At 36.3% G+C, this 19162-nt stretch overlaps 1 protein-coding gene and 1 pseudogene across 8 annotated transcripts in view; one reads left to right on the top strand and one right to left on the bottom strand.

Moving 5' to 3' along the window:
- Window positions 1-19162, top strand: part of Nfat5 (nuclear factor of activated T cells 5) — a 92363-nt gene that overhangs the window by 30353 nt on the left and 42848 nt on the right. For 4 of the 8 annotated variants that reach the window (XM_052729696.1, XM_052729698.1, XM_052729695.1 and 1 more), the window contains 2 exons: window positions 4384-4509; window positions 17969-18527. In XM_052729696.1, coding sequence (XP_052585656.1) covers window positions 4384-4509; window positions 17969-18527 — 685 coding nt within the window. Of the gene's footprint in view, window positions 1-4383; window positions 4510-17457; window positions 17520-17968; window positions 18528-19162 lie in introns of those variants that run through there. The other 4 variants (XM_052729703.1, XM_052729701.1, XM_052729702.1 and 1 more) reach the window with 3 other exon arrangements.
- Window positions 1904-2651, bottom strand: LOC128104706 (proteasome subunit alpha type-3-like; annotated as a pseudogene).

Genomic DNA, 19162 nt, shown 5'->3' with positions numbered 1-19162 from the left:
AGTAAACACAGAGACTTATATTGCTTACAAACTGTATGGCTGTGGCAGGCTTCTTGCTAACTGTTCTTATAGCTTAAATTAATCCATTTCCATAAATCTATACCTTGCCACGTGGCTCGTGGCTTACCAGCATCTTCACATGCTGTTTGTCATCGTGGCGGCTGGCAGTGTCTCTCTGACTCAGCCTTCCACTTGCCAGCTTTATTCTCCTCCTTGTCCCGCCTATACTTCCTGCCTAGCCACTGGCCAATCAGTGATTTATTTACTGACCAATCAGCAACACACTTGACAAACAGACCATCCCACAGCACCACACAGAAGCTTTTTTTTTTTTTTTTTTTGGTTTTTCAAGACAGGGTTTCTCTGTGTAGCTTTGCGCCTGTCCTGGAACTCACTTGGTAGCCCAGGCTGGCCTCGAACTCACAGAGATCCGCCTGGCTCTGCCTCCCGAGTGCTGGGATTAAAGGCATGCGCCACCACCGCCCGGCTTTTTTTTCTTTTTCATTTCTTCATAGGTATAAGTCAATATTGTGTTTAGCTTGATTACCTGAAAGTAAATCAGAGATTCTTGAGAAATGTTATAAAGGAAATGAACTTTCTGACAATTTTGGTGTTTAGTCTAATTCCAAAGCAATTGAATTTCCGTTCTCAAGTCAATAAAGGTGAAGTGGAGACTAATAATCCAAAAACTAATAATAATAATAATGTAGTTCTTAGGAACAGATGTTCCTATTTTTAAACTACATCTGCTCTGTGAGCTGTGCCCCATTCATTAATACCACCTTTTATTGTGTGTGTTTATTCAGTGACGATCTCCTTAAAAAAATATCTATGAATCCATTGTCTGATCCAGTTTGTTTGTTTGTTTGTTCCTTGTCCTATCTCCAAGTTTCTTATCAGAGGAAAACTCTACTGTCCTAGATTTTTATCACCATTCCCCCTTTGTTTCATCACATATTTTAAAATCTTTCTTTTCTTTTTTCTTTTTTTTTTTGTCTTTTCGAGACAGGGTTTCTCTGTGTAATAGCACTGGTTGTCCTGGAACTAGCTCTGTAGAGCAGGCTGGTCTGGAACTCACAGAGATCTACCTGCTTCTGCCTCCTGAGTGCTGAGGTCATGCGCCACCACCGCCCAGCTGATTTTTTGACATTGTTGTCTTTGTACCTAGAGACATTAATTTGTTTTGAGTACCTAAAAATGCTGATTTCATTCTTTCTCCTTTTCCGATTGGTCTGGGCCCTTACAGCAAATTCTTAGTCTTCTGAATCTTCTCCCCATTCTGCTGATTTTCTTTCTTTGTGCCCTTGTACCAGTTGTCAGACTGTGGGGACCTTTTGTCCTACCTTGATAGGAAGAAACCCGTGTTTTGACAGCAGTGAAGTAGCCACAGGCAGGCCAGTGCAGTAGCATTTGGCGCCCTCTAGTGTTTCAGCTCCTGTGCAGACCTCTGGTAAGATCCTTAGCCCTACAAATTGCTTCTGTAGGCCTAGGAAGTTAGAATGCCTTAGCCCTTGGCAGAAGCTGAGTTCTGGGTATGTCAAGATAGGGAGATTCCTTAGCCCTTGACAGCTGTCATTTTTACAGCTCCAGACCCTGCCTCCTGAGTGCTGGGATTAAATGTGCCACCACCTCCTGCCTCCCTCTTTCTCTCTTTCTTCTCTTCTCTCCCCTCCCCTCCCCTCCCCTCCCCTCCTCTCTCTTTTAAAAATTACTAAGTTAAGCATAACTGTGCATGTAGCATTTTCCTGATCTTGTGGAGAGCCAAAAACAAACAAGCAAAAACAAAACAAAACAAAAAAACTTGTTTGCTTGGCCTTCATAATTTGCTTCTCACAAACAGAAGCCAGTTTTGTCCATGAAGTTTATTAGGAACATTTTTAGGAGCCATACTTGTTCTTACATAATTCTCACTTGTGCTTTTCCACTTTTGTGTATGTGTGTATGAGACAAAAATTTATTGAAAATTGGTCAGTGGGTATATATGGTCCATGGTGCTAGCCATATGGAGCTGTCACAGAAACGTAAAACAGAAGAGATGGTGAAGAAAATGTTACAAATTGTCATCATCTGATTCATCTTCTTCTTTCAAAGATTCCTCAGCCTGTTTCTCTGCTTCCTCCCTTATATCTTTTAGAACAATTTCATGTCTTCCTTTAGTTCATTTCTCCAACCCAGCTGAGCTTTAGTTCAAAAGCTTTATCCTTAAAATATTTTGCAGTTTTTAACTACTCCACAGCAAGTCATTTCTTTCATCTGAAGCTTTTCTGTTTATTTCTTTGCAGCTTTCTGGCTTTAATGGTATAGCCCCAATAAATATATGAAATTACCAGTGGGTCAATACATATAGAGCTGTGCATCATCTTTTACACTGTAAGATCCTAACTTGAAACTGCAGCCAAAAAGTCTTAACAGCACCTTAGAGTCTGTAAGTGTGTACATGGCCACTCTGCAAGATATTTTAAGAGGAGTGTTATAGCCAAAGTTGGATGCTTGTCTTCTTGCTCTGTCTGCTAATGAATGAACTACTGCCAACAGATCTGTGACTGTCATTCTAACATGTCAATCAACAAGAAGTCATTTATTGGAGCCTTCTTCATAAAGTTTAGAAAGGACTAATTTTTTTTACCTCAAACATAACACTGGGGCTGGAGAGATGGCTCAGAGGTTAAGAGCACTGACTGTTCTTCCAGAGGTCCTGAGTCCAATTCCCAGCAACCACATGGTGGCTCACAACCATCTATGATGAGATCTGGTGCCCTCTTCTGGCCTGCAGGCAGAATACTGTGTATATAATAAATCTTAAAAAAACAAAACATAACACTGCCTTTACATTTGATCCCAACAACTGTACTGTTTTCCACAACCTTTGTAGCATATTCATCTTGAAAAACTCTTCCATCAGGAGAGAATTTTACTCTAGATTTTTACTAAAGATTTTACTCTATAGTCCAGGCCAGCCTGGAACTTAACTGTGTAGCTCAAGCTGGCCTAAATATTCCTCCTACCTTGGGCTTCAAAAATACTTAAAATTACTTAAGCATACACATGACATTACTTAAGCCAGGCTCCTTTTCTTTCTGGTTTAATTTTGTTTTGTTTTCGAGACAGCCTCTCAGTGTGTAGCCTTGTCTAGCTGGGAGTTTGATCCATAGACCAGGCTGGCCTCAACTAACAGATCTGCCTGCCTTTGCTTCTGTGTTAAATGTAAAGGTGTGAGCCACCCAGCCTCTAGTTCCCTTTCTAAGCAACACTACTTAATTGCGTGTGTGTGCACGCGCGCGCAAAAGAGCACATTTAAAATAATAAAATTAATAGTTGTTAGTATATTTACAGAATATCATCACCTTAATCTAATTATAGAACATTTTTAGCATCCTGAAAAAAAGCCTCTGACATTCCACACAGTCCCCTATAGTATTGTTATTTTTTTGAGACAGGGTTTCTCTGAGTAGCTTTTGAACCTGTTCTGGAACTCACTCTGTAGATAGACCAGTCTGGCCTCGAACTCACAGAGATCCGCCTGCCTCTGTCTCCCAAGTGCTGGAATTAAAGGCGTGCGCCACCACCGCCCACCTCCCTATAGTGTTTTTACTTCTGTAAAAGAAGTCTTAACGGGTCTAGTGGTAAAGTGCTTGCCCAGCGTGACTGAGGGCCCTGGGTTTGGTCTGCAATATTGGAGGGATCATTTTCTCTCAGAAACACTTTTTTGTTTGTTTTTGTTTTGCAAAACAGGGTTTCTTTGTGTAAGTATCCCTGGCTGTCCTGGAACTTGCTCCGTAGACCAGACTGGCCTCGAACTCAGAGATCCACTTGTCCCTGCCTTCTTAGAATTGGGATTAAAGGTGTGCTTCACTACTGCCCAGCTCAGAAACATTCTTTGAGGGGGGTAGTTTTTGTTTTATTTTTGGAGATAGCATCTTCCTATATAGCCCAGGCTAGTCTAGAACTAACTTTGAGTCAGGTTGGCCTCAAACCTGTGGTCCTGCCTTGACTGCTTGTATTAGGATTGTAGGCGGATTTCACCTTCCTTTTGCATTTAAATTGATGTGTTTGTGTCTGTAAACCTTTGTGAGTTTTTGGATTATGATTTTAGTTTTAGCTAATTTGAAAAATATATTTCTTATTTTTAAATATAAGAGACTGTCTTGAACAAAGAATAAAAGTAAAAACCAAAATCAGAGAACCAATGAAAAATTCATTCTTCAGTTTTTAATAAAATTATATACTAGAAGAACAAATACTTGCTAATAACTGTTCACAACCTTCATGATACAGTTGTTTTTTGTGAATATATAATTCTCAAAAGAGAAAAGATACTTATTTCATATACATGTAATTAGGTAATATTGACTGACCTTCCTTCAATTTTTTTCCTCCCTACAGAATCTGTCTATGATCTTCTCCCAAAGGAGTTACAGTTACCTCCACCTAGAGAAACTTCTGTAGCTTCAATGAGTCAGACAAGTGGTGGTGAGGCAGGCTCGCCTCCTCCAGCTGTAGTTGCTGCTGGTATGCATTTCATTTTACTTCATTAACAAAAACTAGGGTATTATCTGGCCAACATGAACAGTATTGGCAAAGTTCATATCAAAAAGAGTATGATTTGAGGGTTTGTTTTAGAAGAGTTTGAAGACTATACCCTTTAAATGGAAAGGTTTTCAGTGAGGGTTTTTTTTTGTTTTTTTGTTTTTAAATATATATAAAATCTTAAATTTGGCACATTTGAATGCTATCTCCTAAAATGGACCTTGTCTTCAAATATGGGAACCAGTTTAAAATGACTTTGTTGAGTGCACATACAAAGGTTAAATATCAAGCTATGGTTAGAAAATTATATTTGACCTTTTATTTAACAAATATTTTTAAAGACTTGCCCAAAGGGGAAAATGTTATATGGTCTGAAAAAGGACTCAAGTTCTGAAGTCTCTTTTCTGTTTATAAGGATATAACTATAACCTCTTTCCTATACTTAAATATACATATGGTCTGATTTATTTTAAATTTATGGAAAATAATTGCAAAATTGAATACAATCTTTTATTTAAATACATTCTCCTGTACCAGTGAAAAGCATTAAAAATGTTTGAAATTTGTCAAGTTTATTTTTACTCAGCTCTCAAATCATACACTTTGTAACTACAGTTAAATTGGTTCAGACTTCTACTTTGAATTACGATAAAAAATGAGTTAAACTAATAGGAAAAAAGTCTTGATTAGTATAAATTAGTATGAATGATTTCCATATTAGCTTGCCCAACTATAGTACTTTAAAAAGTTGGGATTCTAGGTTGCTAAATGTATTTGCTTTAGAAAAATGAATACATTGTCTTCTTTTCTGAAGTTTTACCTATCCTATAGAGATTTCTTGCCTTGTGATATGTGTCATCTTTTAAAATAGTATTTAAAGTCCATCAAAACATTCACAAGGAGAAATCAAAAGGGAAGGCTGAGTCCAAATGACAGTATTGGTACTGTGTTCTAGCAGCAAGTGTTTAATTTCATATATGCATTAACTTATATACCATTAGCCTTATGTACCAACCTTTCTCAAACCAAACAGTGCAGTATGAAGCCTTCTTGGTTGAGGGAAGGAAAACTTTAAACATGATAAGGAAATATTGGCCCTCCTCACTGTTCATGTGTGGCCAGACATTTTCTAACAGTTTCTGTGGATTTAACTGTGAATTAGTGAGCTTTTTAGTGATTAATTTGGTAAGATGATCTCTCATATCTACCAGATTCTAAAGTGGCTCTGAATATTTTTTTTTTTAAATTTGGAGCTTTAAATCTAGTTTTTAAAGATTGAATCATAAAACAAAATAGAAAATATTTTAAAGAAGTATTGTTTCACTTTAAATCCACATGTAGAAATTGACTAACTGATTTCTTTTGTGTCTTGAAATTGTTTTTATAAGGACATTTTGAATTTGCATAGAACTACAAGTCTGTTTCTTCTGTGCTTTTTAACATCTGTTTTCAGTAGATCCAGTTCCTTTTAAAAGCTGAAAAAAAGATAGCTAAGTTTAGAAAAAGAACACTTTCCTTTAAATAGCCATATGATTTAGAAATTCTTATGAATAAATATTTAAAGCCCTTGATTTGGGGTCACTAATGAAAAATTTCACCTCTTGTATAGTTGAGAAAGTCTTTCCAGGTAAATTAGATTAAAAGCTGTGAGTTGAAACATGAAGATAAAAGATTTGACCAAAGGAAATATTCTAAAGCTATCTGTATATACATATATATGTACATAAATGTATTTATATTTGTGGACCTGGGGATTAAACTCAAGGCCTCATGCATGATAGGCAGGTGCTCTACCACCAAAACATATCTCCATCCCAGTAAATTCTTATTATCTTGGAATCATTGGCATTATAAAAATGGTAAAGAGAATGAAAAGGTAACATTGAAAGTTTTCTTCTCACAGAAAGTTTCTGTGATCTAAGTCCAAGTAATTAATGATCTTTTAATTTACTTTTTTAGTAACCAATATAGTTTATTTTCTGATGTCTTATTAAAAGAAAAGACTCCTTTATTATATACTGTTACAGATAAGAGTTTCAATTACAGAGTAGTAATTGTAGGGACATCAGTATGTATTATATGTGACATCATTGGAGTCACAATTTTATTTATCAGATTGATAGCCTTGATGATACAACTATCAAAGAGAAAAACGGAGAATATATTACCAAGTTACTCAATGTCCTTTTGGCCAGAAGCTTAATAGCTAGGGAAATGCACATTAATTTAAATATCTGATGTTTTTTAAAAACAAAAATCTGTAGCATTTGCTGTTTACATGTGAAATGCATAAAAATGATGACTCTTGATATAGTTAATTCTTCAGAGTTTTGAAGGAGCTGGATTGGCTGCTATCAGGTATGAGGGCCTGGTGGGAACAGACTTCTAGTTCTGCCATAAAGGTTTGTGTTTCACAAATTTTAAATCAGCTTAAATTTTAAAAAATTTTAGAGACCGGGAATATGTGTGTTCATGACATTCTTTATTAATTATTAAAAATGTGTTTCTCAGATTCACCAATGTAGATTTATTTTTCTTTCTCCTCACATATTGCTGAGGGTTTAAATAAATGTGATGCTGCTGATCCAGAATCCAGAATCCTGGGTAAAAGGATGTTTCTCAGCCCCTTTTAAATTGTTAGGATTTGGTCTTTGTACTATTACTCCTTTACATACTCTCATCAGTAGTATCTTTTCGCTTTGTGAGACCCAGGGTTAGGATGCGGGAAGATGAGGACAGGAGGCACAGTTCCTCTCCTATATGAAGACAAGGTCAGAACCTTTCATTAGTTTGAAATTTGTTCACCTGCTTGTTTTTAAGAATTCTCTTGGGAAAGTAGTTAAGAATTTGAAGTTCTATATGTCAATAAAAGATAGATTCAGAAATGAAAACTTGAGACAGTGTTGCAAATTTTATAAAAAAGTAGTTATGACAGAGGCTATTTTCTTTTTTTACAAAAAAGTCAGTGAATTAATAGTATTAGCAAAATGAGTTGACCAAGAGAAATAAAAGTTATAGTAACCGAATATTATTTTTAATTATACATTTAGAGTTTTTAATCCTGAGATTTGTTTATAATAATAAATCTTTCATGGGAATCAATATTAACCTTTATTATCTCAATTTAAGAAACCAGGTAGTAGCTGGAGAGATGGCCCAGTGGTTAAGAGCACTGACTGCTCTTCTAAAGGGCCCGGGTTCAATTCCCAGCACCCACATGGCAGTTCACAACTGTCTATAACTTCAGTTCCAGGGGATTTGACATCTTCATACAGACATATATGCAGGCAAAATCCCAATGCACAATCAATCAATCAATCAATCAAAATAAACAAAATGAAAGAAAAAAGAAACCAGGTAGTATACCTATAATACCAGCATTTGAGAAATGGGGGGAAATCAGTAGTTCAGGGGGAAAAAAAAAGGCAAATTAATTTGTCTATTTTCATTTGGGGGATATTTGATGGGCATTATATTTCTTAGATAATATTTAGAACAGATTGTCTTCAAACTCTGGGGTTCCCCTTGCCTTTACCTCTAGGGTGCTGGGATTATAGGTATGTGCTACTACGTCCAGTGTGCAATTCGTTGTTTAGCTCAAGAATTTGAGTTAAAAATCTTTCTAGAGTCCATACCTGCCTGCAAGGATGGCTGCCAAATTTGAGGCCATCCTGAGCTACTTAGGATGATTGTCTCAAAACCAAAACAAAACAGCAACAAAGAGATACCAAGAATTGATAAAACTATAGGTTTTATAATTCAGTGAAAGAAATTAATAATTAGTGTATAATTCATTAGTTTCATTGTTAGTATTTATTTTGAATCTCCAATTCCTTATATAGACAAGCCTAGCCTGGAAATCCAGATCCTCTTCCACCTGCCTCTATCTTCCAGATTCTGGGGTTGCTAGTTTGCCTTTTTTAGAAGCAGTATAACCTCAGTACACTAATCCACAAGGCAGCTTTTTTTTATTTTATTTTTATTTTTTGCTGAATGCCGTTTATTGAAGGAGGGAAGAGGTCTTAAATACAGGCTTACAGCACAGTGGGAGAACCCCAGAGGGCTACCCATGTTTTACAATCTTGCATCTAAACTGTTAAGGCCCATTATGCAGGATACACAGACAAGGAACTTCCCTTAAGCATTCAGGAGGGTGGAACCTGGCGGGGAATTAGCATAGGGAGGATATCAAGGTCAAGGTCAGCAAGCAAGGCAACAGTTACCCAAAACAGGGGCCAGGGCCCTACAGGTCCCCCTTTTACTAGAAAATGAACTTCTGACTTAGGTTGTGTGAAACATCAGCAGGGGTCACCTTAGCCGTCATAGAGACGCCTGCCCTGTCCACACAGGCACTCTGTCTTAGGTTGGTGAGCGCCCCCTGGTATTACCCGTCTCTGAATACTCATTATCATATAGGCTCAATCGTGTGTGAGCTGCAGAATTAACTGTTGCCAAAGATCTCAAAGTGGTGCTGGGCTTGCAATCTGTGTGTTCGACACAGAAAAGACCAACAGAAGTCCTAAACCCCCCATAGCCAGTAGGCTAAAGGCAACTGAGCCATTCCCTTCCTTAACGAGCCTTATTGCAAATTGGAGTCCTTGTAAGATCGTATCCCAAAAGCAAATGGATCTTGAGTTTATAAATTTAAGTTTTCAAAGCCAATCGAAATGTATATAACTATTGAATTAAATTTATCATGCCCAATAGAATTAAAAATTAATAACTGTGGTAGCTACTTTTGCTGCCAGGGTCTCCAATGTGCTAGCTGTAGTAACCAATTATGAGATGGTAATCCCAGAAACAGTAGCAGTGGTGGCCACCACTGCTATAACAGCAACAACGGCAGCAGTGATGTCAGATTCTCTTCTGGAGTGTGTGGGCATCCACTGGCATGGATACAACTCCAAGAACACGAACTGCACAAGGCAGCTTTTTAAAACATGTATAGGTAGCTACAGTCATAAAGCTTGTACAATAGAATCTCTGTTGAGGCCTAGGGAGATGGTAATAGTGCTTGAAGACCTTAGTTCAGATTTGCAGACTCTATGTAAAACTTGTTGCATTGGTACATTTCTGTAACCTTGACTGGGGTGGGGAGGGGTGTATACAAAGACAGATGGATCTATCTCTCAAAGGCTCCATCCAGCTTAGTCAAAATGGCAAGCTTCAGGTTTAGTTTTTTAAAAAATCAAAACAAAAAAAAAAAACAAGCAAAAATAACCATAAAACAAGTCTCAAAGAAAATAAAGTGGAGAAGTGATTGAGGAAGATTATCCTGGCTGGTCTCCATACACTCCCACATAAGTGAATACACCCCCCCTACACACACACAATACATCATACGTACACAGTCTCTGTTGTATACTTCCATTATTAAATCAGTGTAGGATTTTTATTCTGTTCTACTTTGGTTTGGTTTGGGTTTGTTTATTTTGTTTGGTAATTTTTTTGTTCTATAATATTTATGTATTCCTTTTTTTTTTTTTTCTGAGACAGGGTTTCTCTGTGTAGTTTTGGTACCTATCCTGGATTTCGCTCTGTAGACCAGGCTGGCCTCGAACTCACAGAGATCTGCCTGCCTCTGCCTCCCGAGTGCTGGGATTAAAGGCCTGTGCCACTGCCAGGCTTATTTATTTGTTTATTGAGGAATGCACTTTCTGTGGTGTGCATGTGAAGGTTTGAGGACAATTTTTCAGAGTCAGTTCTTTCATTTTGTATGACCCAGGATCAAACTCAGATCCTTAGGCTTAGCAGCAAGTGCCTTAACCTGTCCAAGCCATCTGATGGCCTAGTGTTTTTATTTATTTGAGAGAAGGTCTCAGATAAACTTGAGCTTTGTAGCAGAGGATGATCTCAAATTCCTGATCCTCTCTGACCCTCCAAGTCCTGGTATTACAGTGTATTGTCAGCGTATCTGGATTCAGGGTATGTAGTCCAGGCTGGCATTTAACTCATAGCAGTCCTCCTTCCTCAGCCTCTAAAATTCTGGCATTATAGGCATGGGCTACCATCCCCAGTTGGTAACTTTTAGAGGATGCTGTAAGAAAGTATGTGGCCGTTTGGTGTGACAAAGAAATTAAAGATAGTTGGTATGTTGTTGTTTTGTTTTGAGATAGGATCTTTGTTATATATAGCCTTAAATGCCTTGTTTAGAATATGTCTCCTCCTATTTCTTCTCCGCTCCACCCCCAAGACAAAGTTTCTCTGTGTAACAGTCTTGGCTATCCTGAAACTCAGTATGTAGACCAGGTTTCGAACTCACAGAGATCCTCCTGCCTCTGCCTCCCAAGAGCTAGGACTAAAGTCGTGCACCACCACTGCCTGGCTCCTTCTACTCCTTAAGAATGTTTGGGTAAAGGCACAGCCTAAAAGTTTAAAACAACCACATAAAAGAGAGCATTCTGGCTTATGGATTAGATTGCATTTATAAACAAAAATAAATTGGTGAATATGAGTTAACCAAAGTTTTGGGTAAAAAGTTTTTCTTTACATGCATTTATCTGATGTTAATTTTTTAAGTTTGTCCTAAAATATTATTATAGCATGTAAACTTACTTTGGGTGGGAAAAGTACATGTGGGAAGCTGAAACTGTTTTAAACATGTAAATTGATCAGTCCTACAATTTTTTGGTTTTTGGGAAGTAATCTGGATTGCTTATTTTATGTGCTGGGATGCTAGTTGTTTTCTATTAATGCACTTAACTTGCATTCTAGCTTCGCCATTCAAAGACAGGCTTCGTGTGGTGGGTTGTGTGACAGTGTCTGTCAGTAGTGAAGACAAATAGTACCAGAGACACTTAACCCATCCAGTCTCACCCAGGGTATAGGTCGGTCTCGTTTTCAGACTTCTTCATAAGTCTTACTTCTTTCATTCTTTCTTCTTTCCTTTTTTTTTTTTTCTAAATAGTGGATTGATACTGATTGAAACTAAATCTGTTTGTAAAGTGTTAAACTTTACATTAATATTATAATAAGAAGAAAAGTAGAAAATGAAGGTTGGCATGTAAGGTGTTGAAAAAGCAGGTTTGCAGCCACTTTGTGTCTTCTGTGTTTCAGTTTATTGGCAACACAAACCTTGTGTCTTTCTTCTTTGATCTGAAAATATATATGTCTTTATATCTGGTGACTTTTATGAGACAAGATGTTTACCAGTAAGACAAATAATGCTCCTCATCAAAAATAACTAAGTTTCATTGGTGTGTAATAGATCAGAAAGTGTGTACCAAGTGCCTGTGTTGGTTTTCAGGAATATTTTTGAGTAGGTAGTAGTTGCCTCCTTCTCTGTTCCATTATTGGCTCACATAGCACACTACAAAAAGTTCATGGCCTTTGTAGGGACATTTTAGAAAATTCAACTAATTTGCATAGATAATTGAAAATGTACAAATATATGTGCATACTTAATTGCTAGGATCAGATCTGAACTCAGGGTCTTAGATATCACTTATGGAATGCATTTTAAATTAGTGAAACATGTTTATTTGTTTTGACAATCTTAAAGAATAGTTCTGGTTTCAGAGCTCTCTGTAAGTATTATTAGATCAGATAAAATATAATAATTTAAGCACTAATATGTTATGGTTGTTAAATAACTTATACCATCTAGAACTGAGTTCTTCATTTTAAAGTGTTTAAGCAAGGGATATATAAAATAACACATAGGTTTCTATATATGATAAAACTTAAAATCTAGTTTTATTTTTCTTAACAAATTAGATATTTGTATATTCTGGCATATTTATCTGACAATCTTTTTATCCCAGGTACTTTGAACATTCATAGTGACCTTTAGTGATGTGTCGACATTCTCTTTGTAATGGGAAGTGAAGCCAGGGCCTCATGAGTGGTAGGCATTGCTCTGCTACTAAGCTGTGCTCTTAACTCCCTCCATCAATTCAAAGAAGCCAAAGAGGGCCAGTGAGATGGGTCAGTGAGTAGAGACACTTGCTACCATACCTGACAACTTGAGTTGGATCCCTGGAACTCACATGGCAGACAAAGAGAACCTGACTCACACAGTTTGTCATCTGACCTCTACATGTGTGCAATACCATGTGAGCACACACACACACACACACACACACACACACACACACACACACACACATGCACACGCAAAATAAGTAAATATAGAAATATAACAATAAGAAAAATGAGCCATATGGACAGTTCAAGTTCATCATCATGGGTGACATTTAATTTGCAAAGAATAGAATAGAATAGAACTTATTGGACACTAGAGACATGATGTTGATGTTTCCTTTTTTTTTTTTTTCTCTGTGTGTAGCTTTGGCACCTGTCCTGGATCTCGCTTTGTAGACCAGGCTGGCCTTGAACTCACAGAGAGCCACCTGGCTCTGCCTCCTGAGTGCTGGGATTAAAGGTGTGTGCCACCACTGCCGGCTGATGTTTCCTTTTTTATTTGGTTTGTTTTTTGTTTTTTTGAGACAGAGTCATTCTGTATAGCCTTGGCTTTCCTTGCTTGGCTGTTCTTATACTTACAGAGGTTTACCTACCTCTGCCTCCCAAGTTCTGGAATTAAAAGCATATGCCACTATGCCCAGGTTCCCTTCATTTTCTTTATTTTTATTTATTTATTTATTTACTTATTTATTTACTTATTTATTTATTTAGTTTTTTTGAGACAGGGTTTCTCTGTGTAACAGCCCTGGCTGTTCTGGAACTGGTTTTGTAGACCAGGCTAGCCTTGAACTCACATAGATTCACCTGCCTCTGCCTGTGCCTCCCAAGTGCTGGAATTAAAGGCATGTGCCCCCACTGCCCGGCTGATTCCCTTCATTTTTAAAATTTAAAATTAATATATTCTTCTGAGGTAATAAATTTTCACTAGTAAGTTGTAGATTGTCAGTTTTTCTCTGGATATTTCCTATTTGTAATGTTCTCTGTGGTCACAGAAAGTTTTGTCGAAAAATAGTTAGCTTATATAAATGAAGCTAAGTTCAAAAACTGTTATTTCACAAAAGAAAATAAAGATGTATTCACATACTACTTAGATGAGTAAATAAGTTTAGGAAAAACTTCCATGGTTATAAAAGATGGGTAAGCAACTCAAGGAACAAATAAAATTGTATAATTAATCATGGAAATACATTATAACTATTTTGCTCTATAAGACAATAAAAGCAGAGTGCTTTTCTGGGGACCAGGGTTTGAGTCCTAAGCACTCACATGGTGGCTCACAACAGTCTATAACTACAATGTGACTCAGCCCAGTGCCCTCTTCTGACCTCTGTGGGCATTGCAAGCACATGATACAATTTCATTCAGACAGGCAAAACACCTGTCTGTACACATAAACCCAACACAGAACAAAAATAAATCATTTTAAAAAGAGATAAAAACATTTATTAAAACTTTTTTGGGGGGTTCTGTATTTTTAATAAGCAGCAATTTAACAAAGACTGAACATTCTAACATAAAAATAGGGTCTTTGTACTGAAAACAGGTCAGGGAAGTAGTTACCGTATTCTGTTCATAGGAACTTACAAATAAAAATGAGTATACAAGGCCAGGATGGTAGTGCACACCTACAATCTCAGCACTCAGGAGGATGCAGCAAGAAGAGTGCTGTGAATACAAGGCCCACGTGGGCTACATAGCAAGACCCTGCCTCAAAAAAAAAAAAAACAGCTGAGCGTGGTGACACATTCCTTTAATCCCAGCACTGAAAAGGCAGGAGCAGGCAGGTCTCTGAGTTCCAGGCCAGCCAGAGATACATAGAAAGACTCTACTTCAAACAAATCATGCCCCCCAAAAATGAAAAAACAAAATGGAAAAAAATATACATATATAAACAAGCAGAATTTTCTTATCACTTCAGTCTATAGAATGCCAATTAAGTTTTTTAATGATTATATCATTGCCTGAAAGGTCTTTAAAGGTAACTTAAGAATATTTATAGTATTCCCAGAAATATTCTGTATTACTGTTCTAGTAATGCTTGAAATTGACAGGTTAGTGTTTAGAAATCTAAAATGTTCTTGTTATCATTGTTTTTATCTTTATATTTTAATGAAATAATATTAAGAATTTTTTCATGGTAAATTTAGTTAACATGTAAATAAGTAATATATAAGTAATTACATTATATTTTTAGGAAAGACTGTTGTTGTACTCTCTAGGTAAAGGGCAAGTAGTTATCTCTAAACTCTCAGTAATTTACCTGTATCAGGTACTGCTCATGTACCTATATAATCTAAGGATTTTACATTTTAAATAACTAAATCCTTTTTAAATCTCCAACCCAACTTGTTTGCCAGTTTAACTTAATATAATTCAGTATTCATCTGACTGCTTATAATTGAACTTTCCATGATCCCCTTTTTGAATTCAATTAATTTTCTAGTACAGCAACTCAAGAGAACTCAGAAAACACATTTTCTAATTCATTATAAAGAGTGTTTTAGGGGGCTGGAGAGATGGCTCAGAGGTTGGGAGCACTGGCTGCTCTTTCAGAGGTCCTGAGTTCGGTTCCCAGCAACCACATGGTGGCTCACAACCATCTATAATGGGATCTGGTGCCCTCTTCAGGCATGCAGGCGTATGTGCAGGCAGAACACTGTATACATAATAAATAAATCTTAAAAAGAGTATTTTAAAGCACAGAAATGAATAGACCAATGAGGTGATGCATAGGACAAGTTATAGAAGCCTCAGTCTCCAGTGGGAATTTGGCTGTGCCTTTCTTGGAACATGGTATGTTCTTGTTCCCTTTCCTGGATACCTGAATTAAGTCTGTTTGAATTTTTATATAGAAAAAATTTTTGAAGAGACTTCATTATATAGATATGATGGATAGATATAAATTTTTGGTGTTGTTTATTTCCCTAATCTCCAGGCTCTGTAAGTGGGAGGATGGGGCTGTGAGCACTAACCCTTTGACTTGAGGACATAATTTATTCTTGTGGCAACCAGCCCCTCCTCCCATCTTGTGTTATTTAGCAACTTCCCCCAAACTACCTTATTAATACAGTCTCAGGCGGTTGAAAGATGCTTGTTATAAATTAAAACCAGAAAACAAGAGAGACACTGTTTAAAAAACAAAACAAAACACCCATCTTTATCATTCTGAAGCAAAAGGCCAAAATTTTAACCACAGATACTTATTGCTCTATTTAACTTAGGAGGTTTCTGGAGCTGTAAGCCAGGAACCTTGGATCAAAAAACAAAACACATATATCAGAATATCAGAATTATATAATTTGCGGTTGACTTCATTATGGCCTTGCACATATACTTTCCCTCTGTCCTTGGCAGGGATCTCTGAGATGCTCATATTCTGCATTCTTGTACGCATGATAGTTAGACTCAGAAAGGAGGGCTGGAGTAAGTGCTTTAGAAAAATACAAGTTCACAGCATTCATGCTACATGCTTTGTGTGATTGATCCACTGCAAATAGTGCATGCTGTTAAAAAATTTCTCTGAAAGTCAAGAATATAGACACACACAAACACAAATTTTAGTTTCATTATAGCCAATAGTTGGAACAGATGAAGGAACATTAGATATATCTTTTCTATTTAGTCCAAAATGAGCACCATAGTATTTTCCAAAGGAAAAAAAAAGGAAAAGAAAAAACTGTATTTAAACCCAAAGTGGCTACAAATCGGCTCCTAAACTGTCATTGACATTAGCATCTAGATTTTGTAGTTTTTACAGATCTTTAAGAATATTTATTTACCAAGAAAACATTGCGTTAATGCATGATACAAAATTGATAAATTTTTCTTTAAATTGGAATGCAGTTTAAAAGTGACTGAATTTTCTAATTTCAGCTACTGCATTTGACAGGATACAAACTAAAAAGTGGAACTGGTATCATCAACTCCTTCAGGTTCTTTGACTTATGGTAGTTGGGAGAAAATTTTTGAGTGTGGCATTATGTAGATCACATTACAGATAGCTAACATGACTGTGCTCTTCATCCTTGACAACAATGAAAAATTCGGGGGTGGTTGTCATTCTTTCAAGTAATTTACGTGTTTTGATACATGCTTTCAATTGGGTTCAATTAATTTAGTAGCACAGCTTTTATCTAAACACTGACTTTCTTACATTTTAGCTCTATAATTGACAATGAGTGAATTCAATAATGGTATATTTAAATAATGGTGCATCACATTTGAATTTTTATTGTGCAGTTTTAAAACTGTGGCATAAATGGTTGTAGACACAAATTAAATTTAGGCACATTACCGATTTTTATTTATGTGTACAATTATATCTTGTACACGATAAATTAGTAATTTGAATTACAGGTAACCTCCAGCCTAAGCAGTGTTAATATGTCTGAGTTTATGCTTTTAAGGGCTAGAGTAGCAGTGTTCTCAGTGCTACTGCTAATTGACGCACAGTCTGTTCTGCAGAGACTTACTTAAATTTTGCAATGCATACTTGATAAATGATTTGAGATATTTTTATAGGAATTCTTGTGTTCTAGAAATTTTCATGCTTAATTTTTTGTTAGGCTTTAGACAGTAAGATTTGCTATTCACTACCATACACAGTTACCAGGCTTTTTTAAAAGAGAGCTAATAGAAAGAAACTAATTTTTGAGCACATTAGACTTTGTAAGAAAAGTCCATCTAGTAGCCACCCTTTTCTGCTTTTTATTCATTTTTGAAGGATGGATGTTTTTTGTTACTCGTGATTTTTGATGTGCTGTTTCCAACTTTGAGATTCTCAGTGACCAACCTGTTTATCTTCTACAACCAAGCATGTTCCCATTAAACCTTTCTCACCTTTATTCTCATGGATTTTACAATAAGTTATGGTGATGGTACCAGTTCCATTTTGCCTCCAGTTCAGTTGATTATCTTTTTTTTCTCTATTTATTTTTCATTTTATAATTGGTATCTGGAATAATCAGCAGCTCTTTTCTCATTTATTTTCTCATATTTTTATTCCAGGATTTGCCTCTGAAGCAGGGAGTGTCTGCATTAAAAATGACCTGTAGTTCTCTGCTTCATAGGTTAGAAACTTATTTTAATATTTTGTGGCTAAGCACAGTCCCACTTTTCAAATTCTATAATGAATTATTTAATTGGCATTGAATGTGGACCACAAACATATATTTCATATTGGGGTTTTCTGTATTACTTTTAAATGATTAAAATTCAACAGAACATTCAGCTGAGGCAATAAAAGCTTTATTCTTGCTTTACAGCTTAAAACACTAAATTAGATTTTAAAAAATTTATCAATTATAACAAAAGTAAAAATGCTATTTGGGCATTTTTGAAAAATTGTATTTCTTAGGCTTTGTATTGCTTAAAGCATTTATATTCTAAAACTTAACCAAATTCCAATTATTTGTTTTGGGGAAAACAATCAGTTCACAAATCACATTTTCATTGGGACTGCTAGCCAGCATAGGTGAAAACATGTATAGTGTATTTACTCTTGGATTGTACACTGCAGATGCTTCTTCAGCTCCCTCCTCTTCCTCCATGGGCGGTGCTTGCAGCTCCTTTACCACCTCTTCCAGCCCTACCATTTATTCTACCTCAGTCACCGACAGCAAGGCTATGCAAGTGGAGAGCTGCTCCTCAGCCGTGGGGGTAAGTAACAGAGGGGTAAGTGAAAAGCAGTTAACCGGTAACACAGTTCAGCAGCATCCATCAACCCCGAAGAGGCACACAGTTTTGTACATCTCACCACCACCTGAGGACTTGCTGGATAACAGTCGGATGTCCTGCCAGGATGAGGGGTGTGGATTGGAATCTGAGCAGAGCTGCAGTATGTGGATGGAGGATTCCCCCTCCAACTTCAGTAACATGAGCACCAGTTCCTACAATGATAACACTGAGGTACCTCGTAAATCACGAAAACGAAATCCAAAGCAGAGGCCGGGGGTCAAACGACGAGATTGTGAAGAATCTAATATGGATATATTTGATGCCGACAGTGCCAAAGCACCTCACTATGTGCTTTCTCAGCTTACCACGGACAACAAAGGCAACTCAAAAGCTGGAAATGGGTTGGTATCCACATTTTTTAAAGTTCTATCACCATTATGCAAAGCAGAAACGTAAATCATTCCCAAATTTTCTTAATTCTCAGTTCAAATTTGCATATAAAGCAAAAATGCTAATTTTATCCTTGAAGTACATGAAATTTTCAACTTAAAATCAAATTTTACTAGAAAAATAATTTTAAAATGGCAAAGTAGATTATAGCAAAGGAATTTTATTATGGGTATGTTTAGTAGTAGGTGTAGTAGAAAAGATAATCTGTTTTGAAATAACTTTTAAACTTCAAATGGACTTATTTTAAAAGGATTTAAAAATATATTTACCTGCAGAAATAAGTAATAGTATGGTAATGCTAGCTAAAACACTTAAATGTTCTCGAGAAGTTAATTTGTTCTTTTAGCAGTTTATTTCATATGGTTCATTCCATTATATTTTTTTAAAGAGTTTTATGTTTTATTTTTGTTTTTCATCTTTACTTGATGAAAACAAGAAAAAAACAAAGATGACTCTATTCTCATATAGGTTCCTTTGTTTGAATTTTTTTTTCCTTTGATACATAGTTCCAGTTTAGGAATTTTTTAAAAAATTGTTATTCTTTTTAATCCCCCCTCCCCGCCCCTCTCTGATTCTGTTTCTTACT

Source organism: Peromyscus californicus, unplaced genomic scaffold, assembly GCF_007827085.1.
Source record: "Peromyscus californicus insignis strain IS unplaced genomic scaffold, ASM782708v3 Scaffold_8__1_contigs__length_139910024, whole genome shotgun sequence".
Lineage (NCBI taxonomy): Eukaryota > Metazoa > Chordata > Mammalia > Rodentia > Cricetidae > Peromyscus > Peromyscus californicus.
Note: the sequence above shows the minus strand (reverse complement) of the source record. Positions and strands in the feature narration are given on the sequence as shown.